General features: G+C 42.6%; 1 protein-coding gene across 3 annotated transcripts in view; it reads right to left on the minus strand.

Moving 5' to 3' along the window:
- LRP2 (LDL receptor related protein 2) overlaps positions 1–26649 on the minus strand; it is a gene marked incomplete in the record, with an annotated part of 280817 nt that overhangs the window by 2847 nt on the left and 251321 nt on the right. For all 3 annotated transcript variants that reach the window (XM_056536932.1, XM_056536931.1, XM_056536933.1), the window contains 11 exon segments: positions 3003–3107; positions 4685–4798; positions 7322–7451; positions 9562–9682; positions 9766–9833; positions 12443–12533; positions 13134–13253; positions 15284–15463; positions 17732–17952; positions 21791–21919; positions 25910–26075. In XM_056536932.1, coding sequence (XP_056392907.1) covers positions 3003–3107; positions 4685–4798; positions 7322–7451; positions 9562–9682; positions 9766–9833; positions 12443–12533; positions 13134–13253; positions 15284–15463; positions 17732–17952; positions 21791–21919; positions 25910–26075 — 1445 coding nt within the window.

Here is a 26649-nt window from a genome sequence, read left to right on the forward strand (position 1 = left end):
ACATTGTACAGACCGGCGGACAGCAATGTCTGTTCTACAAATACAACACAGTGACAGAAATGCTTTTCAAAAGTGCACATAGTAATACGGGAAATGACTGTATTTATAGGAAACTGGACAGCAAAGCTATGGACAAAATAGACAGGACCGGTTCAGATTCAGATTTCTTACCTGAAGAAATGCATTTGTTGATGTCAACACAAAGGATATTACCTTGTTTAATCCTAATAGATTCACTGGCATGTTGGATATTGCATCTGGAGCAGTGTTTCCCAACCAGGGAGCCTCCAGATATTGCAAAACTACAACTCCTAGCATGCCTGGACAGCCTTTGGCTGTCCAGGCATGCTGGGAGTTGTAGTTTTGCAACACCTGGCAGCACCCTGGTGGGGAAACACTGATCTGGAGCGATAGAAGCTGTACAAGGGCTCTTCTGCTACCATTGGACTCATCTGGCCGCAGTAAAAAGTGCCACATGTCAGAACTTTTTTTTAACTTAAAGGGGTACTCCACCCCAGACATCTTTACCCTTGCCAAAGGATAGGGGATAAGATGTCTGATCACGTGGACCCCCACGATCTCTGCAGCGCCACCTCGCTGTCATCACTACAGAGAAAACTGTCTCTGTGCATGATGATGGGGCGATGCAGGGGACGGAGCATTGTGACGCCATGGCTCTGCCCCCTGTGACGTCACACACCACCCCCTTAATACAAGTCTATGGGAGGGGGTGTGACAATCACCACGCCCCCTCCCATAGACTTGTATTGAGTGGGCAGGACATGACATCATAGGGGGGCGGAGCCGTGACGTCACAATGCTCCGTCCCCTACATCGCCTCGTCATCATGCACAGAGCCAGTTTGCTCTGTAGTGATGACAGTGGGGTGGCGCTACAGAGATCGCGGGGGTCGACGCCCCCCCCCCCCCCCCGCAATCAGGCATCTTATCCCCTATCCTTTGGATAGGGGATAAGCTGTCTGGGGTGGAGTACCCCTTTAAGCCCTGCGATACAGAATCTTAAAGGGGTATTCCAGGCAAGAACTTTTTTTTATGTATATATCAACTGGCTCCAGAAAGTTAAACAGATTTGTAAATTACTTCTATTAAAAAATCTTAATCCTTTCAGTACTTATGAGCTTCTGAAGTTAAAGTTGTAATTTTCTGTCTAAGTGCTCTCTGATGACACCTGTCTGGGGAAACACCCAGTTTAGAAGAGGTTTGCTATGGGGATTTGCTTGTAAACTGGGAGTTTCCCGAGGCAGGTGTCATCAGAGAGGACTTAGACAGAAAAGAACATAGTTCATATTTATATATTTATAATATATATTAAAGTGACTTAAGACTTAAAAATTTAATTAGTATTTATACAAGGAAAAAAGAAAAAAGTGCAGGTGGAATGAGATATCCATCTGGACGCCGATCAATCAAGAAGCTGGAGTGGTGGTAATGATGATAAAAAGTCACAGCGCCCCCCGGTGTTAACTTCAGAAGCTCATAAGTACTGAAAGGATTAAGATTTTTTAATAGAAGTAATTTACAAATCTGTTTAACTTTCTGGAGCCAGTTGATATATAAAAAAAAAAGTTTTTTCCTGGAATACCCCTTTAAGGCAACAAACCGGGAGTACAGTTTTCTGCATATATGCCATATGAACCAAGTTGTAAAGACCCCTCTCAGCAGCTACACTGAGACCGCAGGGGAGTGCGCAGTCTCATAGACAGCTATGCATTCCATGCGGAGTCCACAGTAAAAAAAAAAAATTAACAGGTTCATTCCTTCTGCAGACACGGAAAACGAAATTTCTGTGCCAGAAACATGGCAGGGAAATTCTGCAGCGTGCACAGCGCAGCAGAATTCCGTTGGATACAATGGGACTCTGCTGCTTCGGAATTTCCAAAATTCCGGATGTGTGAACATGGCCATAGTGTTATCAGAGTATTATGACACTTTTGCTACTAAAGGGGATTTCACACATTCAAGCTAAACCTGTGTAAACGTATCACTGTGCTGTAAAGAGACTGTTTTGTATTGGCGTGGACAGTGGACTCTACGTAAAGTTTGTTCCTGTTTTCACCTTTACACCCTTGTCTGGTTTAGGTCACCTACAGGTCACATGTGTGTGCCCCAGGGTCAAGGACATACTTTATTGCGCAGATCCCAAATTACAAAAGTTACAAAGACCACAGGAGAATATTCATGTCACAGCCAGACAACAATGCTACCATAGACCAGTGTTTCCCAACCAGAGTGCCTCCAGCTGTTGCAAACTACAACTCCCAGCATTCCTGGGAGTTGTAGTTTTGCAACAGCTGGAGGCACCCTGGTTGGGAAATACTGCCATAGACTTTGCTAGGTGTACTACTGCCCCCTGCTGGCCTTGTACTCCAACTCCCATCCTCCTTCATGGACACCACACTAAGACTCCACCCTAAAGTCCTTGCTATCTACTGCCCCCCTGTGTAGAGGAAGAGTGGTGCAGTTGCCCATAGCATCCAATCAGATTGTTTCTTTTATTTTAAACAAGGCCTCTGAAAAATGAAAGAAGTGATCTGATTGGTTGCGATGGACAACTGCACCGCTCTTCCTCTACACAGGTTTTGATAAATCTCCCCCCAATTTCCCTTTCTACCAAGTAATATTTTCTTGTGCCATCCACATTATGGCATCTCTGCCCAGAGATATTCCAGGCTGAAGTTCCATTTGGAGTGGGCACAGGCAACACAAGCCAAGACTAGAACTGCTCTGAAATGTGCCGTCTCAATAGACGGCAATGCATTCCAAAGCGGATTCTACGAAAAAAAATTAAAAATGAACATTCTTTCGGCAGAGTCGTGGGCCCGGAATTTCCGCATCTGCCACAGAAATTCCATAGCGTGAATGGTGCACTAGAATCCCATTGAAAACAATGGGAGGCTGCTGCACCGAATTTTCCAAGCAAAATTCTATTTGGAGATCCGTAGTGTGAATGAGCCCTAAAAAGGAAAAAAATATGCAGCATACCTCAACCTGAATGACTTCTGTGCTTGCTGAGGCCTGTGGAGCGTCAACAGAATACAGCGGATTTTCAAAGTTATCTGTTTTTTGTCCATTGCTGACGTCGGTCACCTAGAAATTAAAAAAAGGCGTTCATATCCTGCCATTATCTTCACGGACATCTCCCCTCCTCCAACATTACTCATAACATACCAGATTGATGTGCTTCCAGCTGTTGCAAAACTACAACTCCCAGCATGCCCGAGCATGCTGAGTTGTAGTTTTACCACAGCTGGAGGCACACTGGTTGGGAAACACAGTATAGCACAGATCTCAAAACTGCGGACCTCAAGATTTTGCAAAACTACAACTCTCAGAATGCCCGGACAGCCGATGGCTGTCCGGGCATGCTGGGAGTTGTAGTTTTGCAACAGCTGGAGACACACTAGTTGAGAAACAATGATATAGATGACTGAAAGGAGAACACAACCTTACAATTGTATTAAAGGGGTACTCCGGTGGAAAACTTTATTTTTTTTTAAATCAACTGATGCCAGAAAGTTAAACAGATTTGTAAATGACCTATATTAAAACACCTTAATCCTTCCAGTACTTATTAGTGGCTGTATACTACAGAGGAAATTCTTTTCTTTTTGGATTTCTTTTCTGTCTGACCACAGTGCCATTTTAGGAATTGTCCAGAGCAGTATATGTTTGCTATGGGGATTTTCTCCTGTTCTGGACAGTTCCTAAAATGGACATAGTGTCAGCAGAAAGCACTGTGGTCAGACAGAAAAGAATTTCCTCTGTAGTGTACAGCCGCTAATAAGTACCGGAAGGGTTAAGATTTTTTAATAGAAGTAATTTATAAATCTGTTAAACTTTCTGGCATCAGTTGATTTAAAAAAAAAAAAAAAAGAAAGGAAAAGTTTTCCACCGGAGTACCCCTTTAAGACACCGTTGAAGGAGAAAAAAAGGTGTCCTGCCACAATGTCTTAAAAATAAAGGATAACCCTGCTCTAATATATATATATCTTTGAAGGACCCTTTAAAAGCAGAGTGTCAAGATAGAAGTTAAGAGAAGTTGGTTCATTTTAATCTATTTTACTGCAGCCCAAACTATTATATTTTGGGTGAAGTCACCCTTTACTTTCCACCCTTGACCCCTTCCATATAATTTTTATATTTTGGGTGAAGTCACCCTTTACCGTCCACCCTTGACCCCTTCCATATCATTTTGCACATTCAGAATCATCAAATACCACTATTTTCATCCAAAAGGGGGCTGCTCATTTTGATCAACCCCATTTTGAAAGAGAGGTTCCCCAATAATACGCATATAAGCTGTGGGAGAACCCAGCAGTATATGTTCAATTTCCCTGCAGCACCCCCACAGGGAAACTAAAGTATTGCACTTTAAAGCAATGGACAGATTGTGCTATGTACACAGGTCCTCTAGAACAAAAATGACTCTTTGTAGCCCTGCTCTGGACAATAAATGCACAGAGTTCTCTAATAGGTCATTTCAATGGATATCAAGTGACACGGACATTGATCTTGTCCTCTTCTAAGAGTAGATTTCTATTTGTTAGGGCAGTAGGGCAACCTATAACATGGAATTGATAAAGTCTAGGTTCCCATTATCCAACTAGCCTCCAGGGTACAATCCCTACATTATAACCTATTATTAGAGGCACCGGGTGTCTTACATCTGGCGGCTGGCTGATATTCACCACACTCACACCACTCTCCCCGACATGTGAGTACATGGGGTTCTCATATGTAACTGGCTCCTTTCCGGCATCCATAGTGAAGGTTTCATTCTGAAACACAAAAATATTAATAATGTCACCACTGTGCAGTATAACTTCTAAACCAGATACTTTATGTCTGCAAGGAAATTATTATAGTGGTACTCTGAAGGAAAAAAAAATTATCAGAAAGTTATACAGATTTGTAAATTACTTCTATTTAGAAATCTTAAAGGGGTTCTCCGGCGCTAAGACATCTTATCCCCTATCCAAAGTATAGGGGATAAGATGCCTGATGGCGGGGGTCCCGCCGCTGGGGACCCCCGTGATCTTGCACGCAGCACCCCGTTAGAATCAGTCCCCGGAGCACGTTCGCTCAGGGTCTGATTACTGGCGATCCCGGGGGCCGGAGCAGCTGTCAGGCCCCCTCCCATAGGCTTGCATTGAGAGGGCGGAGTGTGTCGTCACACGGGGCGGGGCCGTGACGTCACAATGCTCCGGACCCCGTGATCGCCGGTAATCAGACCCGGAGCGAACACGCTCCGGGGACTAATTCTAACGGGGTGCTGCGTGCAAGATCACAGGGGTCCCCAGCGGCGGGACCCCCGCGATCAGGCATCTTATCCCCTATCCTTTGGAAAGGGGATAAGATGTTTTTGCGCCGGAGTACCCCTTTAATCCATCCAGTACTTATCAGCTGCTGTATACACCACAGGAAGCTGTGTAGTTATTTTCTGTGTGACCACAGTGCTCTCTGCTGACACCTCTGTCCATGTCAGGAACTGTCCAGAGCAGGAGAGGTTTGCTATGGGGATTTGCTCCTACTCTGGACATATTCTCTAATTCTAGCTATCTATCATTAACATTGTAAAATAATGTTTAAATGTCTTATCCAGGATTAGAAAAACATTGCTGTCTTCCGAAAACAGAGTCACTCCTGTCCTCAGTATGTGTGTGGTATTGCCGCTCACTTCCAATGAAGTTAAAGGGGCACTCCTGTGGAAAACCAATGTTTTCAAATCAACTGGTGCCAGAAAGTTGTACAGATTAGTAAATTACTTCTATTTAAAAATCCTTCCAGTATTTATCAGCTGCTTTATAATACAGAGGAAGTTGTGTAGTTATTTCCAGTCTGTCCACAGTGCTCTCTGCTGACACCTCTGTCCATGTCAGGAACTGTCCTGAGTAGGAGAAAATCCCCATAGCAAACCTCTCCTGCTCTGGACAGTTCCTGACATGAACAGAGGTGGCAGCAGAGAGCACTGTGGTCAGATTGGAAAGAACTGCACAACTTCCTCTGTAGTATACAGCAGCTGATAAGTATTGGAAGGATTAAGATTTTTAAATAGAAGTCATTTACTAATCTGTATAGCTTTCTGGAACCAGTTTATTTGAAATAATTTTTTTTCCCTCTGTAGTGCAATCAGATAGGGAATAAGTTATAGATCAGTCCCTGCATGACACAGAGGCTGACAAGCCCCCCCCCCCCCCCTCTATGAATCCCATAGAGATACATGAAGAGAAAGAGCGATCCATGGCGTAATACCGCAGGTATAGGATCCACAGGTCAAATAGGAAATACCCTTACCAGATGCGGTTGTGTAAGCTCATACACAACAGTGGTCAGCGTGAGTGAGAGGTAGGTCCGGTCTGCAGCCTTCCCATCCGAACGGGACAATGGCAAGAGGAGACTTCTGGAGGTGGAGGGATTTAACGGTGCTGACCAGGAGCAGACACGTCAGGTAGGTAGAAAAGTGGCTTTATTAAAACAATGCAACGTGTTTCACCGCAGGTGCGGCTTCATCAGGCACTTAATGCCTGATGAAGCCGCACCTGCGGTGAAACGCGTTGCATTGTTTTAATAAAGCCACTTTTCTACCTACCTGACGTGTCTGCTCCTGGTCAGCGCCGTTGAATCCCTTCACCTCCAGAAGTCTCCTCTTGCCATAGAGATACATGGAGGGGGAGTGTCTGCCACTGGGGACCACACGGTGCTTCCTGCAGACTGCTGCGGCCCCATACAGGAGATCGCCCCATAAATAATCTGTTGTACTGACTGGTCTTGGTCTGCGTTCATATGTCCCAAGGAAGTTGTTAGGAGACAATTTACATTGTGGTCTGTGCTGTGGTAAAGGGAAGGAACTGCTGCTGTTAATGAGACCACATCCAGCTTTTCCTTACACTTCTGTCTGAGAGTTGTGCTTCACTTTGCACACTACTCCTTGGTAAGTGGGTTTCTGTACTTGTGCACTGACCAGGTTGTAAGTGACTTGTACACACAGGGGTACGCTCCGCTTTGTGCTTTATCATTATCAATCGGCAAAGTGGTAAATCATTATACTATTACTGTTTTCCTTGAAACTTAAAGGGTATGTTTTTCCTTGAGGGGAGCGCCAACAGGTGTGTGAAAACCTCAAGGCTATGCAATGCTCCACTGGGAAAAAAAATGCAAAGTATCTCTCCTTTAGAACTTGCTCTCTGGTGCCACAACCTTTAGCTGTTCGGGCATGCTGGGAGTTGTAGTTTTGCAACAGCTGAAGGCACACCGGTTGGGAAACACTGCTGTATACTGTACTAATTTCCTTGTAAACTTACCATCTGCATTACTCTGTCTATAGAAGACTCTGCACCAAATCCGGACACCCCAATATCCATGCTGACGTCAGCTCCGGAACGGAACGTTACACCGTTGCCATTTTCTGTTGATTTCACCAGCGCGCTCAAGCTGTTATATGATAAGAACATGTTCAGGTCTTATATACATTTTTGTCATTTTTTGGATCTTATACTGCAAAATATATGTATTTTTTCCTTTTAAGACAATACATGTGGACTCTGGGGAGTATGTTTCAATAATGGTGTTGCAATGTGTGATTTTATGCATGTTTTTTTGTGTCAAATGGAGCATAGTTGCGCCAAAATTATCAATTTTCGCATGCAAGTTTGTATTAGCACAAATGCAGCCCTACAAAAGGCGCAGACTCCTGCCCCAGAATTCCAGGCAAAAATTCCTGGCTGTGTAGCAGCAGCTGAAGTGTTAATTCTGACCTTTGAATTTTGCCAGGTTCACAAAGGTAAATCTTACACAACTAGGTCCTTTTTGTATGTTTAAAAATGTATATAAAAAAAATCACAGTTATGTGACGTTCCTAAAGCATATAAAAAAAATTTGTAAAAAAATTATTGTATTAGGGTACGTTCACACGGGTGGATTTATTTGCGGGTTTCCCGCTGCGTATTTGAAAGGGGGTGGGCTCTTCTCAGCTGTTCACAGCAGATTTTCCGCAGCGGAATTTACGCTGCGGAAAATTCGCCGCAAGCCCCATTAAAGTCATTAGGGTCTGCTGCGGACAGCCGAGAAGAGCCCGCACACTTTCAAATACTCAGCGGGAAACCCGCAAATAAATCCGCCCTGGTGAACGTACCCTAAAACACTAAATTTTTGTAGCTACTGTCTCTGTCACTTTATTCTAGGTGTAAGTTTGCAACTTAACAAACATTATTGCGTCCAAATTTGCGCCAAAACGCTAAAGTCGCAATTAACAAATTCCTTACCAATGATTTCAACTGAAATCACGACTAACACCGTCAAATCAGTGATAATGTTCTAAACCATTTGGCACAACTCTTTGTCGCTAAAAGTATCATATAAATAAAATAGCGACAAAACAGTAAAAAAAAAACTGTGTAAAAGCCTTCGTACATGTCCCTCATTATTTCTATTCATAGGTCAATACCTCCATTCAAAAAAAGCAAAGAAGAAAAGAAACATATAACCACACACTCACCCACAGAAAAAAAAGGATATAAATAAATTTAAAAAAGGAAAATAATGAAAAATAAATAAAAAAGTATAAATAAAATAGATTTTCAATTAACATATAAAACTTTAATATAACTGCACAATAGAGCAAATGAAATGTATTAAAGGGGTACTCCCCTGGAAAAAAAATTCTAAATTAACTGGTGCCAGAAAGGTAAACAGATGTGTAAATTACTTCTATTTAAAAATCTTAATTCTTCCAGTATTTGAGCGAGAATATTCGAATAGCAAATTTTTATCGCGAATATCGGCACTTCACGATTTCGCGAATATTAAGATTATAGCAAAATCTATACATTATGATGAATATTCTATTTTTTTTTTCACAGTACACATCACAATGATAATAAAGTGATCATCCCTCCCTGCTTCCAGCTTGTAGTGCAAAGAAGGTGAATATGCAAAAATTTGCGAATATCGTCACTTCCAGAGGACACTGATCCCTCCCTTCTTTTAGCTTGTGGGCCAATGAGGAGGATGCAATTACAGTTGTCAGAGGTTAACAACATCCCTAGCAACCAATAGGAAAGTAGTTAGTTGAAAGATATAATCGCGCATGCGCATTTTGCGAATTTCATTACGTATTTCGCAAGAAAAAAAAGTGAATATCGCGAATTAGCTGCTGCATTCTCCACAGGAAATTCTTTTCTTTTTTAATTTATTTCCAGTCTGACCACAGTGCTCTCTTCTGACACCTCTGTCCATGTCAGGAACTGTCCAGAGTAGGAGCAAATTCCCATAGCAAACCTATCCTGCTCTAGACAGTTCCTGATACGGACAGAGGTGTCAGCAGAGAGCACTGTGGTCAGACCGAAAAGAAATTTAAAGAAAATAACTTCCTCTAGAGCATACAGCAGCTGATAAGTACTGGAAAGATTAAGATTTTTAAATAGAAGTAATTTACAAATCTATTTAACTTTCTGGAGCCAGTTGATATTTAAAAAAAAAATAAAAAATGTTTTCCTGGAATACTCCTTTAATAGCCTTCAATCACGCAAACAATTGTACCAACCTTGGGAACTTGGGAAGAGCCGGTAAAAGTTTTCCTGTCCGTCTGTAATTGAAGAGGCCTCCGACCACCAAGGAACAGATAATGATAACCAAAATGACAGTGATGAGCACAGCGACTGCCGCTACAACACAAATTCACTTATTTTAGCTATATGCAAAAAAAATAAATTGCAATAATATAGATTATGAAAAAGATCATACATACCAGTTCCTGGCGGGATGCCTGCAGTATATGCCATATTGCAATAGCTTCCAGAATACCCAGATGTGCACCTAGAAGTAATAAGTTATGTTTAGGAGACGTCAGAATGTATAATACAGTGTTTCCCAACCAGGGTGCCACCAGCTGTTGCAAAACTACAGCTCCCAGCATGTCCGGGCATGCTGGGAGCTGTAGTTTTGCAACAGCTGGAGGCACCCTGGTTGGGAACACTGGTATAATAAATGAACGGCATGTTTGGATGTGTTCTATCCTCTAGGTGGCGATGTTGTTCACTAATAACTGGCACTTTAGCAGCGTTTCCAAACCAGTGTGCCTTCAGTTGTTGTAAAACTAAGACTCCCAGCATGCTGGGGCATGCTGAGAGTTGCAGTTTTGTAGCAGCTGGAGGCACTCTGGTTGGGGAACACTGCCTCTAGCTGTTGTAAAACTGCAATTCCCATCATGCCCTGACAGCTGGGGAGCAGTGACCAAGATAGATACTATATAGTGTTAAAATAATGTGCTTTATTATTATTATGCTCCCACATAATCTTGCCCTATAGTGCCTACAAGAGATGAGCGAACTTACAGTAAATTCGATTCGTCACGAACTTCTCGGCTCGGCAGTTGATGACTTATCCTGCGTAAATTAGTTCAGCCTTCAGGTGCTCCGGTGGGCTGGAAAAGGTGGATACAGTCCTAGGAAAGAGTCTCCTAGGACTGTATCCACCTTTTCCAGCCCACCGGAGCACCTGAAAGCTGAACTAATTTATGCAGGAAAAGTCATCAACTGCCGAGCCGAGAAGTTCGTGACGAATCGAATTTACTGTAAGTTCGCTCATCTCTTGTGCCTACATATAAGAGCCCACATAATATTGCCATGTAGTGCCAAAATACTATAATTATACACAGCTAAATAAAACTGGGTGGTATTAATTTTCTCCCATGGTTCCTATTTACAGGACCCCCTAGAATATCAAGACTCTGGGCAACTGTCCACTTTGTCATCCTCTTAATGTGAATGATAAAGAAGCACTCCGGATTTGTATTTAAGTATATATTTTGTTGGCCATTTCATGCAGCACAGCTGCATTTATGTTTCATTAGTGTAACTTGGTCATGTGATCCCCAGCCTGACTCTCCACACCCTCTAGTGCTTAACGTGTCAGAGTAGGATGTCAGGTCTTGGTCAGTTGACATTATAACCTACCAGATCCCTTTTCTAGTAGCTCACAGACACCTCCCAATCCAGATCTGTATGCTGCTGCTATCTCTATTAAAGGGGTACTCCAGTGGAATTTTTTTTAAATCAACTGGTGTAAGAAACTTAAACAGATTTCTAAATTACTTCTATTAAAAAATCTTTACCCTTCCAGTACTTTTTAGCAGCTGTACGCTACAGAGGAAATTCTTTTCTTTTTGAATTTCTTTTTTGTCTTGTCCACAGTGCTCTCTGCTGACACCTCTGTCCGTGTCAGGAACTATCCAGAGCAGCATAGATTTGCAACGGGGATTTTCTCCTGCTCTGGACAGTTCTTGATACAGGCATCAGGTGTCAGCAGAGAGCACTATGGACAAGACAAAAAAGAAATTGAAAAAGAAAAGCATTTCCTCTGTAGCATACAGCTGCTAAAAAGTACTGGAAGGGTAAATATTTTTTAACAGAAGTCATTTGGCACCAGTTGATTAAAAAAAAAATAAAAAAAAATTTCCACCGGAGAACCCCTTTAAATACAGATAAATGGTAGTTACAAAAAAAAAATAAAAAATCCAAACTGCACATAATGTGAACTGACCCAACCTACTTATAAGCCTAATGAATTCACCTGGGTGAGCTCCAGCACTAGTTAGATTACTAAGGGTAATGATCAAACACCACTCCCTCAGCCAGAGGATTCATTGGAAATGTAGGCAGCATAAGCAAGGAATTTTTGTGATCTATTATTTACATTTAGCATGAAGACTAACTCACACCTGCCACATCTGCTAAAACAGGTAAGCACAAGGAGTACCAAGAACCTCTGCATATTTCTCTAGTAATAACTTATGCTGAACTATATAAGAAAATAAATAAAATAAATAAATAATTATTATTATTATTATTATTATTATTATTATTAATAATAATAATAATAATACAAATAATAATAATGTTATTATTATTAATGATAATAATAATAGTAAAAAAAATTTTTTCCAGAAGGCATTTTTAACGTCATCCAGTAAGCACAGGGGTTCAGTCAGATTTCCTGGAACTAGAGATGAGTGAACTTACAGTAAATTCGATTCGTCACGAACTTCTCGGCTCGGCAGTTGATGACTTATCCTGCATAAATTAGTTCAGCTTTCAGGTGCTCCGGTGGGCTGGAAAAGGTGGATACATTCCTAGGAAAGAGTCTCCTAGGGCTGTATCCACCTTTTCCAGCCCACCGGAGCACCTGAAAGCTGAACTAATTTATGCTGGATAAGTCATCAACTGCCGAGCCGAGAAGTTTGTGACGAATCGAATTTACTGTAAGTTCGCTCATCTCTACCTGGAACTAAATATATAGTATCGAGTTCTGTTTATGTGTCTGAGAGTATATCTAAAGAAAGGGCAATTATCCGAATTTCTTCCCAGTACTGTAGTAAGAATTCTTTTAAATGGTTATCTACCATGAAGGCATCGAACAAAACTTACTTGCATTTTGGAAGGCCCATTTCATCAAAATAGCATGTTCCTCCATGCATACATCTGCATGCCGGTGGCATGGTTGGAGGGGGTTCAATAGCTATGAAATGGAAAGCCATGCATGTTAGTAAGCAGTACATGCAATGATTACGCATCAGGAGCAAGAACTAAAGTCGCTATACCAGTGTTTTCCAACCACCGTGCCTCCAGCTGTTGCAAAACTACAACTCCCAGCATGCACGGACAGCCAACGGCTGTCCGGACATGCTGGGAATTGTAGTTTTGCAACAGCTGGAGGCACACTTATTGGGAAACACACTGACAAAAATAAAATGTTATTAATAATACTAATAATGATAATAATAATAATAACAAAATAAATTGAATACACAATGAGTCAGAAAGTTCTACTGTAGCGACACCTAGTGGTGAGAAAAAGTACTTTTTTTTTTTTTTCATTCCTAAATTTATGTTAGTTAGTACCTTCATTTTTCCTCTCCTTACCCTTCATAGGATAAAAAATATTTGCTATTACAACCTGAGGTGTTGTATTTTTGAAGGCTCAGTGTTAGTTTTTGCGTTAATTTACACTATGTGGAGCATGCAGTGATATGTAGGGAATAACCATGTATATATATGGCAAGAATTTTGACTTCTATAATAATGATGTCATAACCTAAATGGCGAACATTTATCTTACCTGCGTCGCACTCAGAGGTGCTGCCCTGCATAAATTGGGTCCCTTGTGGACAGGAACATGTGTAGCCTCCCGGTCTCAACAAGCACAGGTGGGAGCAGATGTCTTTGCAGCGATTTGGGACTAAAAAAAAAAACACAAGAAGGAATCATAATTGTACATCTGAACAACTAAAGAGGTTTAAATGATGACCTACCCTAAGGTGGAGCCATAAGGGGTTATCTAGGACTAGAAAAAAAAAACACAGCTGCCTTCTTCCAAAAACAGCACCACTCTTGTCCTAGGTTTGTGTGTGGTATTGCTCTGTATTGCTGGCTCATGCTTAAAGGGGTACTCCCGTGGAAAACTTTTTTTTTTTTAAATCAACTGGTGCCAGAAAGTTAAACAGATTTGTAAATCACTTCTATTAAAAAATCTTAATCCTTCCAGTACTTTTTATGGGCTGTATACTGAAGAGAAACCAAAAAAAGAAATGCATTTCCTCTGATGTCATGACCACAGTGCTCTCTGCTGTCCATTTCAGGAACTGTCCAGAGCAGGAAAAAATCCCCATAGCAAACATATGCTGTTCTGGACAGTTCCTAACATGGACAGCAGAGGTCAGCAGAGAGTACTGTGGTCCTCTGCTGTCCATTTTAGGAACTTTACAGAGCAGCATATGTTTGCTATGGGGATTTTCTCCTGCTCTGGACAGTTCCTGAAATGGACAGCAGAGGTCAGCAGAGAGCACTGTGGTCATGACATCAGAGGAAATGCATTTCTTTTTTTGATTTCTCTTCAGTATACAGCCCCTAAAAAGTACTGGAAGGATTAAGAATTTTTTTAATAGAAGTGATTTACAAATCTGTTTAACTTTCTGGCACCAGTTGATTTAAAAAGAAAAAGTTTTCCACAGGAGTACCCATTTTATGGTCTATTCACACGTACTGTATTCTGTGCAGATTTGATGCGCAGGATTTCAAGCTGCAGATTTCAATGTAAACTGAATGACTAATACAGCTTTAAATCCTGCGCATCAAATCTGCGCAGAATACTGTACGTGTGAATAGACCCAAAAGGGGTTCTCTGGTGGAAAACATATTTTAAAATCAACTGGTGCCAGAAAGTTAAACAGATTTGTAAATCACTTCTATTTAAAAATCTTAATCCTTCCAGTACTTATCAGCTGCTGTATGCTACAGAGGAAGTTCTTTTTTATTTATTTTGTTTAATTTCTTTTCTGTCTGACCACAGTGCTCTCTGCTGACACCTCTGTCCATGTCAGGAACTGTCCAGAGCAGGAGAGGTTTGCTATGGGGATTTGTTCCTACTCTGGAAAGTTCCTGACATGCACAGAAAAAGAAAAAAAAAACTCCAAGGAGTGGCGCTATCCCAAAACATGAAAAGTGACTGGTATCTTCAATGCAACAGTACTTTATTTAAAAAACACTCAAATGGTTTCATCCATGAGCAAGTTCCTGACATGGACAGAGGTGTCAGCAGAGAGCACTGTGGTCAGACAGAAAGGAAATTGAAAAAGAAAAGAACTTCCTCTGTAGTATACAGCAGCTGATAAGTACTGGAAGGATTAAGATTTTTAAATATAATTATCAGCTGCTGTATGCTACAGAGGAAGTTCTTTTCTTTTTGAATTTATTTTCTGCCTGACCACACTGCTCTCTGCTGACATATCTGTCCATGTCAGGAACTGTCCAGAGTAGGAACAAATCCCCATAGCAAACCTCTCCTGCTCTGGACAGTTCCTGACATAGACAGAGGTGTCAGCAGAGAGCAGCGAGGTCAGACAGAAAGGAAATTTTAAAAGAAAAGAACTTCCTGTGGAGCATATAACAGCTGATAAGTACTGGAAGGATTAAGATTTTTAATAGGAGTAGTTTACAAATCTGTTTAACTTTCTGGCACCTGATGATTTAGATTTTTTCTTTCCAGTAAAGTACCCCTTTAAGGGTAATGTATGCCTCCATGAGAAAAATACAGGTGACCATTCGCAGATGTATCCCAATTGGGGGGGAAACTGAGGCATACAAAGCTGCATGTACCAACCGCAATACATTTGTGCAAATATAAACAAATATTAAATGTCCTGCAATATTTTGGTAATTGTTACAAACTCAGGGATTCCCTGTCACCTGCTTAAAAGGATAGAGAAGTACCTGAGCGGTCGTATCGACGTGAGTGGTATATCCGCACTTGGGTAAGCCATGGGTTAATTGTCAGAACTTTCACTTTCTCTCCAGTACCAAACTTGTCTTTTTTCCACACCTCGCCCTTCTCCTTCGTTGTCCAGTACAGGTGGCCCTCAAACACATCCAGGCTGTAAGGGTTGCCGAGATCTTTTAAAGTCAAATTAGTTAAAATTAGTAAAATTTTTTTTTTTTTTTTTTTTTTTTTTTTTTTTTTAGAATAAAGGCAAAAATATTTTTCTAAATTACAATAACAGATTTTCCAGCTATTCTGTACTCCCCTGTAGGATGGACCAAGGTCAATAAATGTATTCACTGAACATAACACTGGTGTCTACAAAAGGCGAGATGCATACAAAGCCTTACATGTGCTTATAGTCTTAAAGGGGTATTCCACTGGAAAACATTATTATTATTATTATTTTTTTTTTAAATCAACTGGTGCCAGAAAGTTAAACAGATTTGTAAATTACTTTTATTAAAAAAATCTTAATCCTTCCAGTACTTATCAGCTGCTGTATGCTCCACAGGAAGTTCTTTTCTGTTTGAATTTCCTTTCTGTCTGACCACAGTGCTCTCTGCTGACACCTCTGTCCATGTCAGGAACTGTCCAGAGCAGGAGCAAATCCCCAGAGCAAACCTCTCCTGCTCTGGACAATTCCTGACATGGACAGAGGTGTCAGCAGAGAACACTATGGTCAGACTGAAAGGAAATTTAAAAAGAAAAGAACTTCCTGTGGAGCATACCGCAGCTGATAAGTTCTAGAAGAATTAAGATTTTTTTAATAGAAGTAATTTACAAATCTGTTCTGTCATCAGGTGATTTACATTTTTTTTTCCCAGTGGCTATCCAGTTTAAATAATGTATTTCCTATCCTATGGAAGTGTCTGATCATGGGCAGTCTGACCTCTGTGACCCCCCGCTATCTCTAGAATAGGGCCCGTCTCTCCCTGCTAAGCGCTCCGGTCCTCATTTTCCAAGATGAACTCGGCCTGGTACCCCATCTCAATCGGTGGACCATCACTGCTGACACCAGTTTGTCTCAGAAGGTGAGGGCCATATTGCTTAGCGGGGAGAGTCGGGCCCCATTCTGGAGATCTCAGGGGGGTCCCAGATCAGACACTTCTCGCCTATCCTGTGGACAAGGGATATGTTTACTCTTTTAAAGTATTCATATAAGGCTGCATTCACATCACGTTTGGGGTATATGGCAGCTGGATCCGGGGTGCCACTATAGGGATAAAAGAAGGATCAATTATGTTGAGCTTCCATGCCTGCTCCTTTGTTCTCAAGGTAGATAAGCCACTACTAGAAGTGTCTCTAGTGCAGGGTTTCCCAACCAGGGTGCCTCCAGCTGTTGCAAAACTACAACTCCCAGCATGCCCGGACAGCCGTTGGCTGTCCGGGCATGCTGGGAGTTGTAGTTTTGCAACAGCTGGAGGCACCCTGGTTCAGAAACACTGCTCTAGTGGGTTGCTACACTCTTTCCATTAAAGGGGTACTCCAGGGAACCTCCATAGACCTGTTGGTTCAGCCAAGCATTAGTGGTTGGTTGGTTCAGCCAAGCAACTGGTGCCAGAAAGTTAGACAGATTTCTGAACTATTTCTATTTAAAAATCTTTTTTCCTTCCAGTACTTATTAGCTGCTTTATACTACAGAGGAAGTTCTTTTCTTTTGGGATTTCTTATTATTTTTTTTTTTTTTGTCTGTCCACAGTGCTCTCTGCTGACACCTCTGTCCATGTCAGGAACTGTCCAGAGCAGGATAGGTTTGCTATGAGGATATGTTTCTAATCTGGACAGTTCCTAAAATGGACAGAGGTGTCAGCAGAGAGCACCGTGGACAGACAAAAAAAGAAATCCAAAAAGAAAGGAACTTTCTCTGTAGTATAAAGCAGCTGAGAAGTACTGGAAGGATAAAGATTTTTAAATAGAAGTCATTTACAAATCTGTCTAACTTTCTGACACCAGTTGATTAAAGGGTAACTCTTTTCCACCGGAGTACCCCTTTAAGAACACACTAATGCTTGGCTGAACCAACAGGTCTATGGAGGACGGATGTACACTGCTCAAAAAAATAAAGGGAACTGTCTGATCGTGGGGGTCCCGCCGCTGGGGACCCCCGCAATCTACCATGCCGCATCCACCTGTAACAGCTTCCGGAAGCGCTGGAGGCCCTCAGGCTAATACCATCCCAACCACGGGGGCTGAAGATCGTGATGTCCCGACTCCGCCCCCGTGTGATGTCACACCCCGCCACCCTCAATGCAAGTCTATGGGAGAGGGCGTGACAGCTGTCAATGCGAGAACTGTACTATATTACAGGATTCTTCTCAGATGATAAATCACTGTTTTATTCACTATTAACGTCAGTGCGATATGATATCAATAGGAGCTGACAGCGGCCATTTTCTCACCTCCATGTATTACTGTCTGCCTGTCTGTGCCATCAGGTTTAATAGATTCAATGACATTTTCCTTGGAGTCACTCCAGTAGATCCTGTTGTTGTTGATGTAGTCGATAGAGATTCCAGTTGGCCAGCCAAGGTCTTCTGAGACCAGAACCCGTCTCTGCTGCCCGTCCATCCAGGCTTGTTCTATCTTCGGTTGTCTTCCCCAGTCTGTCCAATACATCATTCTGCAAAATGAAGCGTAAGATGTTAGAAGGGTTGTGTTGAATATTCGTAATGCTAATTTTTATCGCGAATATCGGCACTTCGCGATTTTGCGAATATTTAAGATATAGAGCTATATATTCGTAATGACGAATATTCTTTTTTTTTTTTTTCACAAGTGAATTTTTCATGCAAATTTAGTGCAAATTTTTCATGTGAATTTTCGCATGGAAAAAAGTCAACGAACATAGCGCATATGCGAATTTCGCAAACATAGGACGAATGATCATTAATATATTTGCAAAATATAGCGAATTCGAATATGGCCGCTGCTATTACCGAGGATAACTTCTTTTTATTACAAACAAGTTGTTCATAGGGCGTCTGTCCCCTGTGGTGTACTGTACTCACTTACCCATGCTCCAGTCCCATCTCATCATTCTGCCAGCTGCTGTTGCAATGGACCAATTTACCAATTGAAAAAGGAATGTGACCCAACCAGGATGGGGCACCATTTGGGTTGCCACCTAGCCGGTATATTAAATCGGCACAGCCAGTATTTTGGCCACCCTGTCGGTATTTTTATATTAAAAATACCCGCAATGCAATGGTCGGCATTTATCCAACCAATCCTCCAACTCCCGGAACGTTGCACCATAACCTATACCATTGTTTCCCAACCAGAACACCTCCAGCTGTTGAAAAACTACAACTCCCAGCATGCCCGGACAGCCGTTGGCTGTCCGGGCATGCTGGGAGTTGTAGTTTTGCAACAGCTGGAAACACCCCTGGTTGGGAAACACGGACCTATACTATATACTACTATATAGTTCAACAGGCTGGGAGTTGTAGTTTTGCATCAGCTGGAGGCACCACTGGTTAAGAAACACTGACCCATACTATATACTACTATATAGTTCAACATGCTGGGAGTTGTAGTTTTGCAACAGCTGGAGGCACCTCTCAATGAGAAACATTGACCCATACTATATACTACTATATAGTCCAATATGTTGGTAGTTGTAGTTTTGCATCAGCTGGAGGCACTCCTGGTTGAGAAACACTAATCTATACTATATACTACTATATAGTCCAACATGTTGGGAGTTGTAGTTTTGCATCAGCTGGAGGCACTCCTGGTTGAGAAACACTAATCTATACTATATACTACTATATAGTCCAATATGTTGGGAGTTGTAGTTTTGCATCAGCTGGAGGCACTCCTGGTTGAGAAACACTAATCTATACTATATACTACTATATAGTCCAACATGTTGGGAGTTGTAGTTTTGCATCAGCTGGAGGCACTCCTGGTTGAGAAACACTAATCTATACTATATACTACTATATAGTCCAACATGTTGGGAGTTGTAGTTTTGCAACAGCTGGAGGCACTCCTGGTTGAGAAACACTGAGCTATACTATATACTACTATATAATCTAACATGTTGGGAGATGTAGTTTTCGTTTGGGGGAGCTCCTGGGCTACAGGCTGTATCAGGGCATGCTGGGAGTTGTAGTTAGTAACTGACTGCAACTCCTGAATTTAAAGGAGAACTACGGGATTTAACATTTTATCCCCTATCCTAAGGATAGGGGATAAGTCTCAGATCGCGGGTGGTCCGACCGCTGGGGCCCCCCACGATCTCCCGTACGGGGCCCCGGCTCTGACATGCACCCTCCATTTACTGCTATGGGAGAGCCGAAGCGCTGCCTTCGGCAATTTCCGGCTCTCCCATAGCAGTGTATGGAGGGGGCATGTCGGCCGCTGCTTTGTGCGGTGGTCAACACGCCCTCTCTAACCAGAGAGCCGGGGCCCCGTACGGGAGATTGCGGGGGGGCCCAGCGGTTGGACCCCCCGCGATCTGAAACTTACCCCCTATCCCTAGGATAGGGGATACATTTTTCAATCCCGTAGTTCTTCTTTAATAACAAAAAGCGATCAAAAAGTCACATCAAAACAAAAATGATACTGTTAAAAACTACAGATTGGGGTGCAAAAAATTAGCCCTCATACAGACCCGTATAAGGAGAAAAAATAAAGTTATAGGGGTCAGAATAGGACAAAATGTATTTTATCATGCATATATAATCAATTATGCAAATTAGCATGGCCGGTATTTTTTGGGCAAGAAAAGGTGGCCACCCTAGGCATCAGAGCAGCCGCATGGACTGTCTCTATGCTACATAACCCGTTGTCATGAACCACTTTTGTGACTCATCTTCTCCTTACTGGAACCTAATGACTAGATCCAGGTGAAGGGGGGGACATCAATCCTGGACCCTCGCAGGTGCCTTTTGGCCCAGAAGGGAAGGTTTTTGGTGGGCCCTGTCCTTTTCAAAGGGCTTGCAATAGACTGCACTCTTTTATGTAACACGTTTACACTTGTGATGAACTTGGGTGATAGGGCAGGCACCTTAGCTTTTTATAAAAGAATGAAAATAACAAAAACCCACATACTTACCTCACCCGCTCCCCCAGCACTGCAGCTGTCATGTCTTCCAGTTGCCGCTCTTGTGGTGTTCTTCCTGCTTTGAACATGTCTAATAGCGCTGAGCGCGAATATTCGAAATGCAAATTTTTAATGCGAATATCGCCACTTCGCAATTTCCCGAATATTTAGACTACAGTGCTATTTATATGGAATGACGAATATTATCATTTTTTCACACTGCACATCACAACAATGGTGTGTACTGTGTATATTAAAAAGTGATCATCCCTCCCTGCTTCCAGCTTGTGGTCCAAAGAAGGCCCCAATATTATTTATTGTGTGAGTCGGTGTGGAGCGCGAATATTTTGTATATGCGAATATTCATGAATATCGGCACTTCCAGAGGACACTGATCCCTCCCTTCTTTTAGCTTGTGGGTCAATCAAATTATGAATAAAGTAGCAAAAGAAACTGTAGGTCAGCTCATCAGTATATCAGCTCTTTGTAGACGCCAGCACAGCCCTCCTCGTGGAAGCAATCGGACCGAACTCAGGAGCCGTGTCTCCAGGTGCAGCAATGAACATGGAAAGGAAGGTAATCCGGCTCCCAGTCAGATAAAATGATGAAGCTTTATTCAAACATGGTTAAAATCCAAGTTGTACAAAGGTGAAAAAATATTAAAAACACAAAGAAAAACGCACAACGCGTTTCGACCTGCTAGCAAGTCTTAATCAGGACTTGATGATTAAGACTTGCTAGCAGGTCGGAACGCGTTGTGCGTTTTTCTTTGTGTTTTTAATATTTTTTCACCTTTTACTACTTGGATTTTAACATGTTTGAATAAAGCTTCATCATTTTATCTGACTGGGTGCCGGATTACCTTCCTTTCCTTGTTCAATCAAATTAGATACTGAATTGATAAATAGTGTTAGATAGGGTAGGTTAGTTTAGCGACGTGTAGGGTATAGTGTTGAAAGATACAATCGCACATGTGCACTATACGAATTTCATTACGATTTTCGCATGGAAAAAAGTGAACGAACATAGCGAATATGCGAATTTTGCTAATATAGGACAAATATTCGTCCATATTTTCGCGAAACATTGCTAATTTGAATATGACCCCTGCCGCTCATCACTAATGTCTAACTCCCAGCTCAGCCAATTACAGAGCAGAGCAGTATGCAGGATTTTGTTGTTTTAATGCACGGGAAGGTTTTTGTGGGTTTTCTTGGAAAACCTCTTTAAGACTATGTTTACACGGTGGAAAATTTGCGGAATGTTCACCTGGAAAACACGGGTGGTCGTTCCGCAAATTTGCATGTTCCGCCAGCACTAGGACCACTCGGAAATACCCCGTCTAAGTCAGAACTCCCTGAAAAAGATTGAAAATGTGTACAAAGTACTTTTGGTATCAATCACTCACCCAAGCTCTGGATTGAGAGCGATGGCTGCCGGCTGGTCCACTTGAGTGTATATAAGCCACTTTCTATATCTTCCGTCTGGTTTGGCCACTTCGATACGATTCGTTCCAGCATCGGTCCAATAAATGTGTCTGAAAATTGATAGGACGAATATAGATAAATGTGGAGCCGCCACTTTTTCCTTTTTCTATACTTGGCAGCAAGTACTCACTGTAACTGTAAGTGTATTAGCTTGATAAAATGTAAAGAGCAGATATTAGCAATAGAAATGCAAAATGCTTTTACCTGTTAGCCAAAATAGTGCAGATTGAGCCACATTTTGACATGTCCTGGAGTCTTGATCAGTCAGGATCTGGTTGTTCAGAACCCGACTTATCATTAACTAGAACTAGGAGAAGCATGCAGCTAAGCGCTTCACTCCCCAGCTTTTCTGCCTTGCTGCAGAAGACAGTCTCCATTGTAAGACTCTGGAGGCCACGTCCTGCAGTGAGACAGATCAGGACGAGCTGGGGAGAGAAATGCTCAGCCGACAGCTTCTTCTAGTGTTGTGTCAGATTTCTGGACCTGTCAACAAGCTGAACCTTCAAATGTTTATGGGTGGCTACATGAAGTGACATTTCAGGTGACACAACATCGGTACAGGGTATGTGCAATGTGTATGGAGAGGGGCGGCACTTTCTATAAGGAGACAACTGTTGGGCAAGCTGCCATCACTTTCCGGACCTCAGCACAGTACAAGTACACAGCTGAGTTGTGTCTCCAGAAAGGATGCGGGTCCAGAAATCTAACATAACACCGGCTCTATTGATTGGTGTAGGTCTGAACACCCAGACCCCGACTTATCAACATTTTTGACATGTCTCAAGGACAGTTTTTTTTCCAAACAGTGTGCCTTCAGCTGTTGCAAAACTACAACTCCCAGCATGCCTGGACAGCCTTTGACTGGTTGGAAAACACTGCTCTAGGACATGTCAAAACAGGCATAGCTTCTTCTAAAGACAGCACCACACCTGTACTCAGGTTGGATGTGGTATTACAAATTGGCTTCATTGACTTCAATGGAACTGAGCTCCAATACCACACACAACCTGAGGACAGGAATGACACTTTTTTTTTTTTAAAGAAATCCCTTTCTAACGCCGCGGCCAGATGTTAGCTGCAAGTCAAGAGTGAACTGCAAAATGCAAGATTTTTTTCATCTTTGGGCGTTTTTCAGCTGTTTTGGGCTCAGAGGTTGGTTTTCAGAAAACATCCTCAAATTCAGAGTATGGCGTTTTTTCTGGAAAATATAGGTGTTTTCCTCCCAAAGAAGTCTATGGGAGTGAAAAAACGCCAAGATAAAACGCCATGTGGGTTTTAACTTTGGCATTTTTGCAGGGAGTTTTTATTCTTTTTTTGGACTTAAAGGGGTATTCCGCCCCTAGACATCTTATCCCCTATCCAAAGAATAGGGGATAAGATGTCAGATCGCCACGGTCCCGCTGCTGGGGACCCCTGGGATCCCCGCTGCGGCACCGCGCTATCATTACAGCACAGAGCGAGTTCGCTCTGCACGTAATGATGGGCGGTACAGGGGCCGGAGCATCGTTACTTCACGGCTCCGCCCCTTGTGATGTCACGGCCCGCCCCTTTCAATACAAGTCTATGGGAGGGGGCGTGGCGGTCGTCACGCCCCCTCCCATAGACTTGCATTAAGGGGACGGGCCGTGATGTCACGAGGGGCGGCGCCATGACGTCACGCTGCTCCGTCCCCCATATTGCCCGTCATTACGCACAGAGCGTCCCGGGGGTCCCCAGCAGCGGGACCGCGGCGATCTGACATCTTATTCCCTATCCTTTGGCTAGGGGATAAGATGTCTAGGGGCGGAATACCCCTTTAAGCAATCCAAAAAAGTGATGGAGATACCTTTTTGGGGGTTTTTTTTGTTAAATTTCATAGGGTACCATAAAAAAAAAAATACGATACAATAGATACAGTAGTGATGGAAAAAATTGTATTTAACAAAATGTATTATTTTTAGAACAACATTTTTATTAATTTTTAAACAGGGATCACTTTATGTGGGCGGGAAGAGAGGTAAAAATCTAGCCAGAAATATAAAACATTTAGAAAGGGGCCATTTAATTATAAAAATACTATATTTTTTATAATTAATTTTGCTAAACTTTTTATTAGTAATGTATTTTAATTATGTGTTTAATAAAGTGTGTGTGTTTTTTTCTTTAGATTTTTTTAGGTAGTACTACTACTCCCATCATGGAACACAAAGTTCTAATAGACACCTGTACTAATAGACAGATTGCAGTGGGTGTCACTTCTGACACCCGCTGCGATCCTCTGGTATAAGCTATAGAAGTGGGCGGCAGCCGCACTTATCTGGTCCCCTGCCTGCACTATACTCCGCTGTGATGTGAAGTTTTCTTAATTTCACAGATTCATATTTCCTGTTGAGAGCTGTGATTGGCCGGATAGTGTTGGCCACTATCAGCTCTCAGTGGCATATACAAATCTGTGGTGTGAAGAGAACCTCACATCACAGCAAAGTATAGTGCGGGCAGGGGACCAGACAAGTGCAACGTGCCGCCGCTTCTATAGCTTATAACAGAAGATCGCAGCAGGTGTCAGGAGTGACACCCGCTGTGATCTGACCTTAACTGCAAGTACTACTACTCCCAACATGGAGCACACTGTGTGTGTAGAACCTGCATTAAAGGAGATGTCCAGTGCGGAGTATTCCTATTCCATCCTGCCTGGGCTGCAAAAATGAGAAAACAAACTTTCATTTACCTTCCATTGTTCCCCCGGAGCTCGGCAACAGCTGATCGGTTGGCCGGGCTGTCTGCTTCCTACTTCCTTTAGCCCGGGACGTCACAAGGCGCTTCAGCCTATCACCGGTTGAAGCGGGACATTGCTGCAGCCGGTGATAGGCTGATGCACCATGTGACGTCCTGGGCTAAAGGAAGTAGGAAGCAGACAGCCCGACCGCTCAGCTGTTGAGGAACTCCGGGGAGGAAGGTAAGTGAAAGTTTGTTTTCTCTTATTTTGCAGCCCAGGCAGGATGGAGTAGGAATAGTCCGCACCGGACATCTCCTTTAATAGACAGATCGCAACGTGTGTCAGAAGTGATACCTGGGCCATCTGTCTATTAGTACAGATACTACAGCTCCCAGCATGGAGCAGAGTGTGCTCCATGTTGGGAGCAGTAGTACCGGCAGTAAGGGACAGATCGCAGCAAGTGTCACATCTGACACCTGTTGCGATCCTCCTGATGTGAATTCCAGGACTCAGCTGTGCTCAAGGCTACAGAGCCAGGAGAACAGCTGATGCTGAGCAGTAAATATACATTGTATAGCTACTGTCCAGCAAGAAATTACAGTGAGCCTGCAATGTGTATACATTATACAGTGTCTGGGCATGCTGGGAGTTGTAGTTTAGAAACAGCTGCAGTCTCCCTGTCTGGGAGGACACTGACAGAAAGGTCTGTTCACATTATACAAAATGGACAATGTGAACAGAGCCTCACACCCTTACCAGCCTGGCTCCCGACTGTAGCCCCGCCCCTAATGACGTCATAACTAGGGGCGGATCTACACCGACCCGGCGGGGACAGGGAGCGAGGGAGGTAGGTGGACCTCATGTTCTGTATACAGTTTATCTATAGATAGCTGTATATTCTGTATACCGCCCAAAGGGGCTATAGGAGCAGGGAGTCCTGTCAGTCTGGTGACAGGATTCCCGGCTCCTGTATAATATACACGGGTACACTATGCCCCCCTGTATACTATACAGCCGGGGGAGGTGAGTAGTGATGCTGTACATCACTCCTCATTTCCTTACACTATGTGGACCGGGCGCCCAGCATCCAACCCACAGAGTGGTCCCTGAAGACAGTGAGGAAACTGTCACAGGGGACAAAACTGGCTATTTCCACACAGCAGGGAAAACGCCAGAAACGCCTGGCTTTTTGCTGGTGGGAAAAAGCCTCAGTGGAATCCTAGCCTAACACTGCAACATAGAAAATCCACTAATCTGCAGTTACAAATCCTGTGCAGATCCTGTGTGTATGAACGTACCCTAAAGGCATCAGTGATAACACATATTCAGAGCTTGGATACTATACCTTCCAACCCAGTCCACAGCTAGTCCGTCTGGATTCACTATGTAGCGCAAATTCAGATCAACATCCTTAACCATATTATTGCCATAATCTTCAAATGTGGGTATATAGGCCCGTCTGATGGAGCCGAACGCAGAGCCTTGTCCACGAATGCTGTAATATACCACACCTTTCGGGGGAAAGAAATGTTTCATTAGCAAATAAGCTAAATAAATAATAATAACATAGAATACAAAATGTGGGATGTATAATATTACTCAAAAGCTATCAAAATAATTGATTATCATTTGTAAGAGTAGGTAGAATCTGGATGTAGTGAGCTGATTCTCAGTGTTTCGCAACCGGTGTGCCTCCAGCTGCTGCACACTGGTTGGGAAACAATGAGTTAACATCAGCATCCAAGCATGGCAGTAAACCAATGTCGGCCTGTTGCTTGCAGTACGTGCTGTGACTGAACATATAACTAGGTCAAGCTCATCTTAATAGAGTTAACCTTTAAGAAAGGATTGAGTCAGAGGTGACTAGCAAATATCTTAAAGGGGTACTCCGGTGAAAAACTTTTTTTTCTTCTTCAAATCAACTGGTGCCAGAAAGTTAAACAGATTTGTAAATTATTTCTATTAAAAAATGTTTAATCTTTCCAGTACTTATCATCTGCTGTATGCTCCACAGGAAGTTCTTTTATTTTTGAATTTATTTTCTGTCTGACCACAGTGCTCTCTGCTGACACCTCTGTCCATGTC

The sequence above is a fragment of the Hyla sarda genome, chromosome 8, assembly GCF_029499605.1.
Source record: "Hyla sarda isolate aHylSar1 chromosome 8, aHylSar1.hap1, whole genome shotgun sequence".
Classification (NCBI taxonomy): Eukaryota; Metazoa; Chordata; class Amphibia; order Anura; family Hylidae; genus Hyla; species Hyla sarda.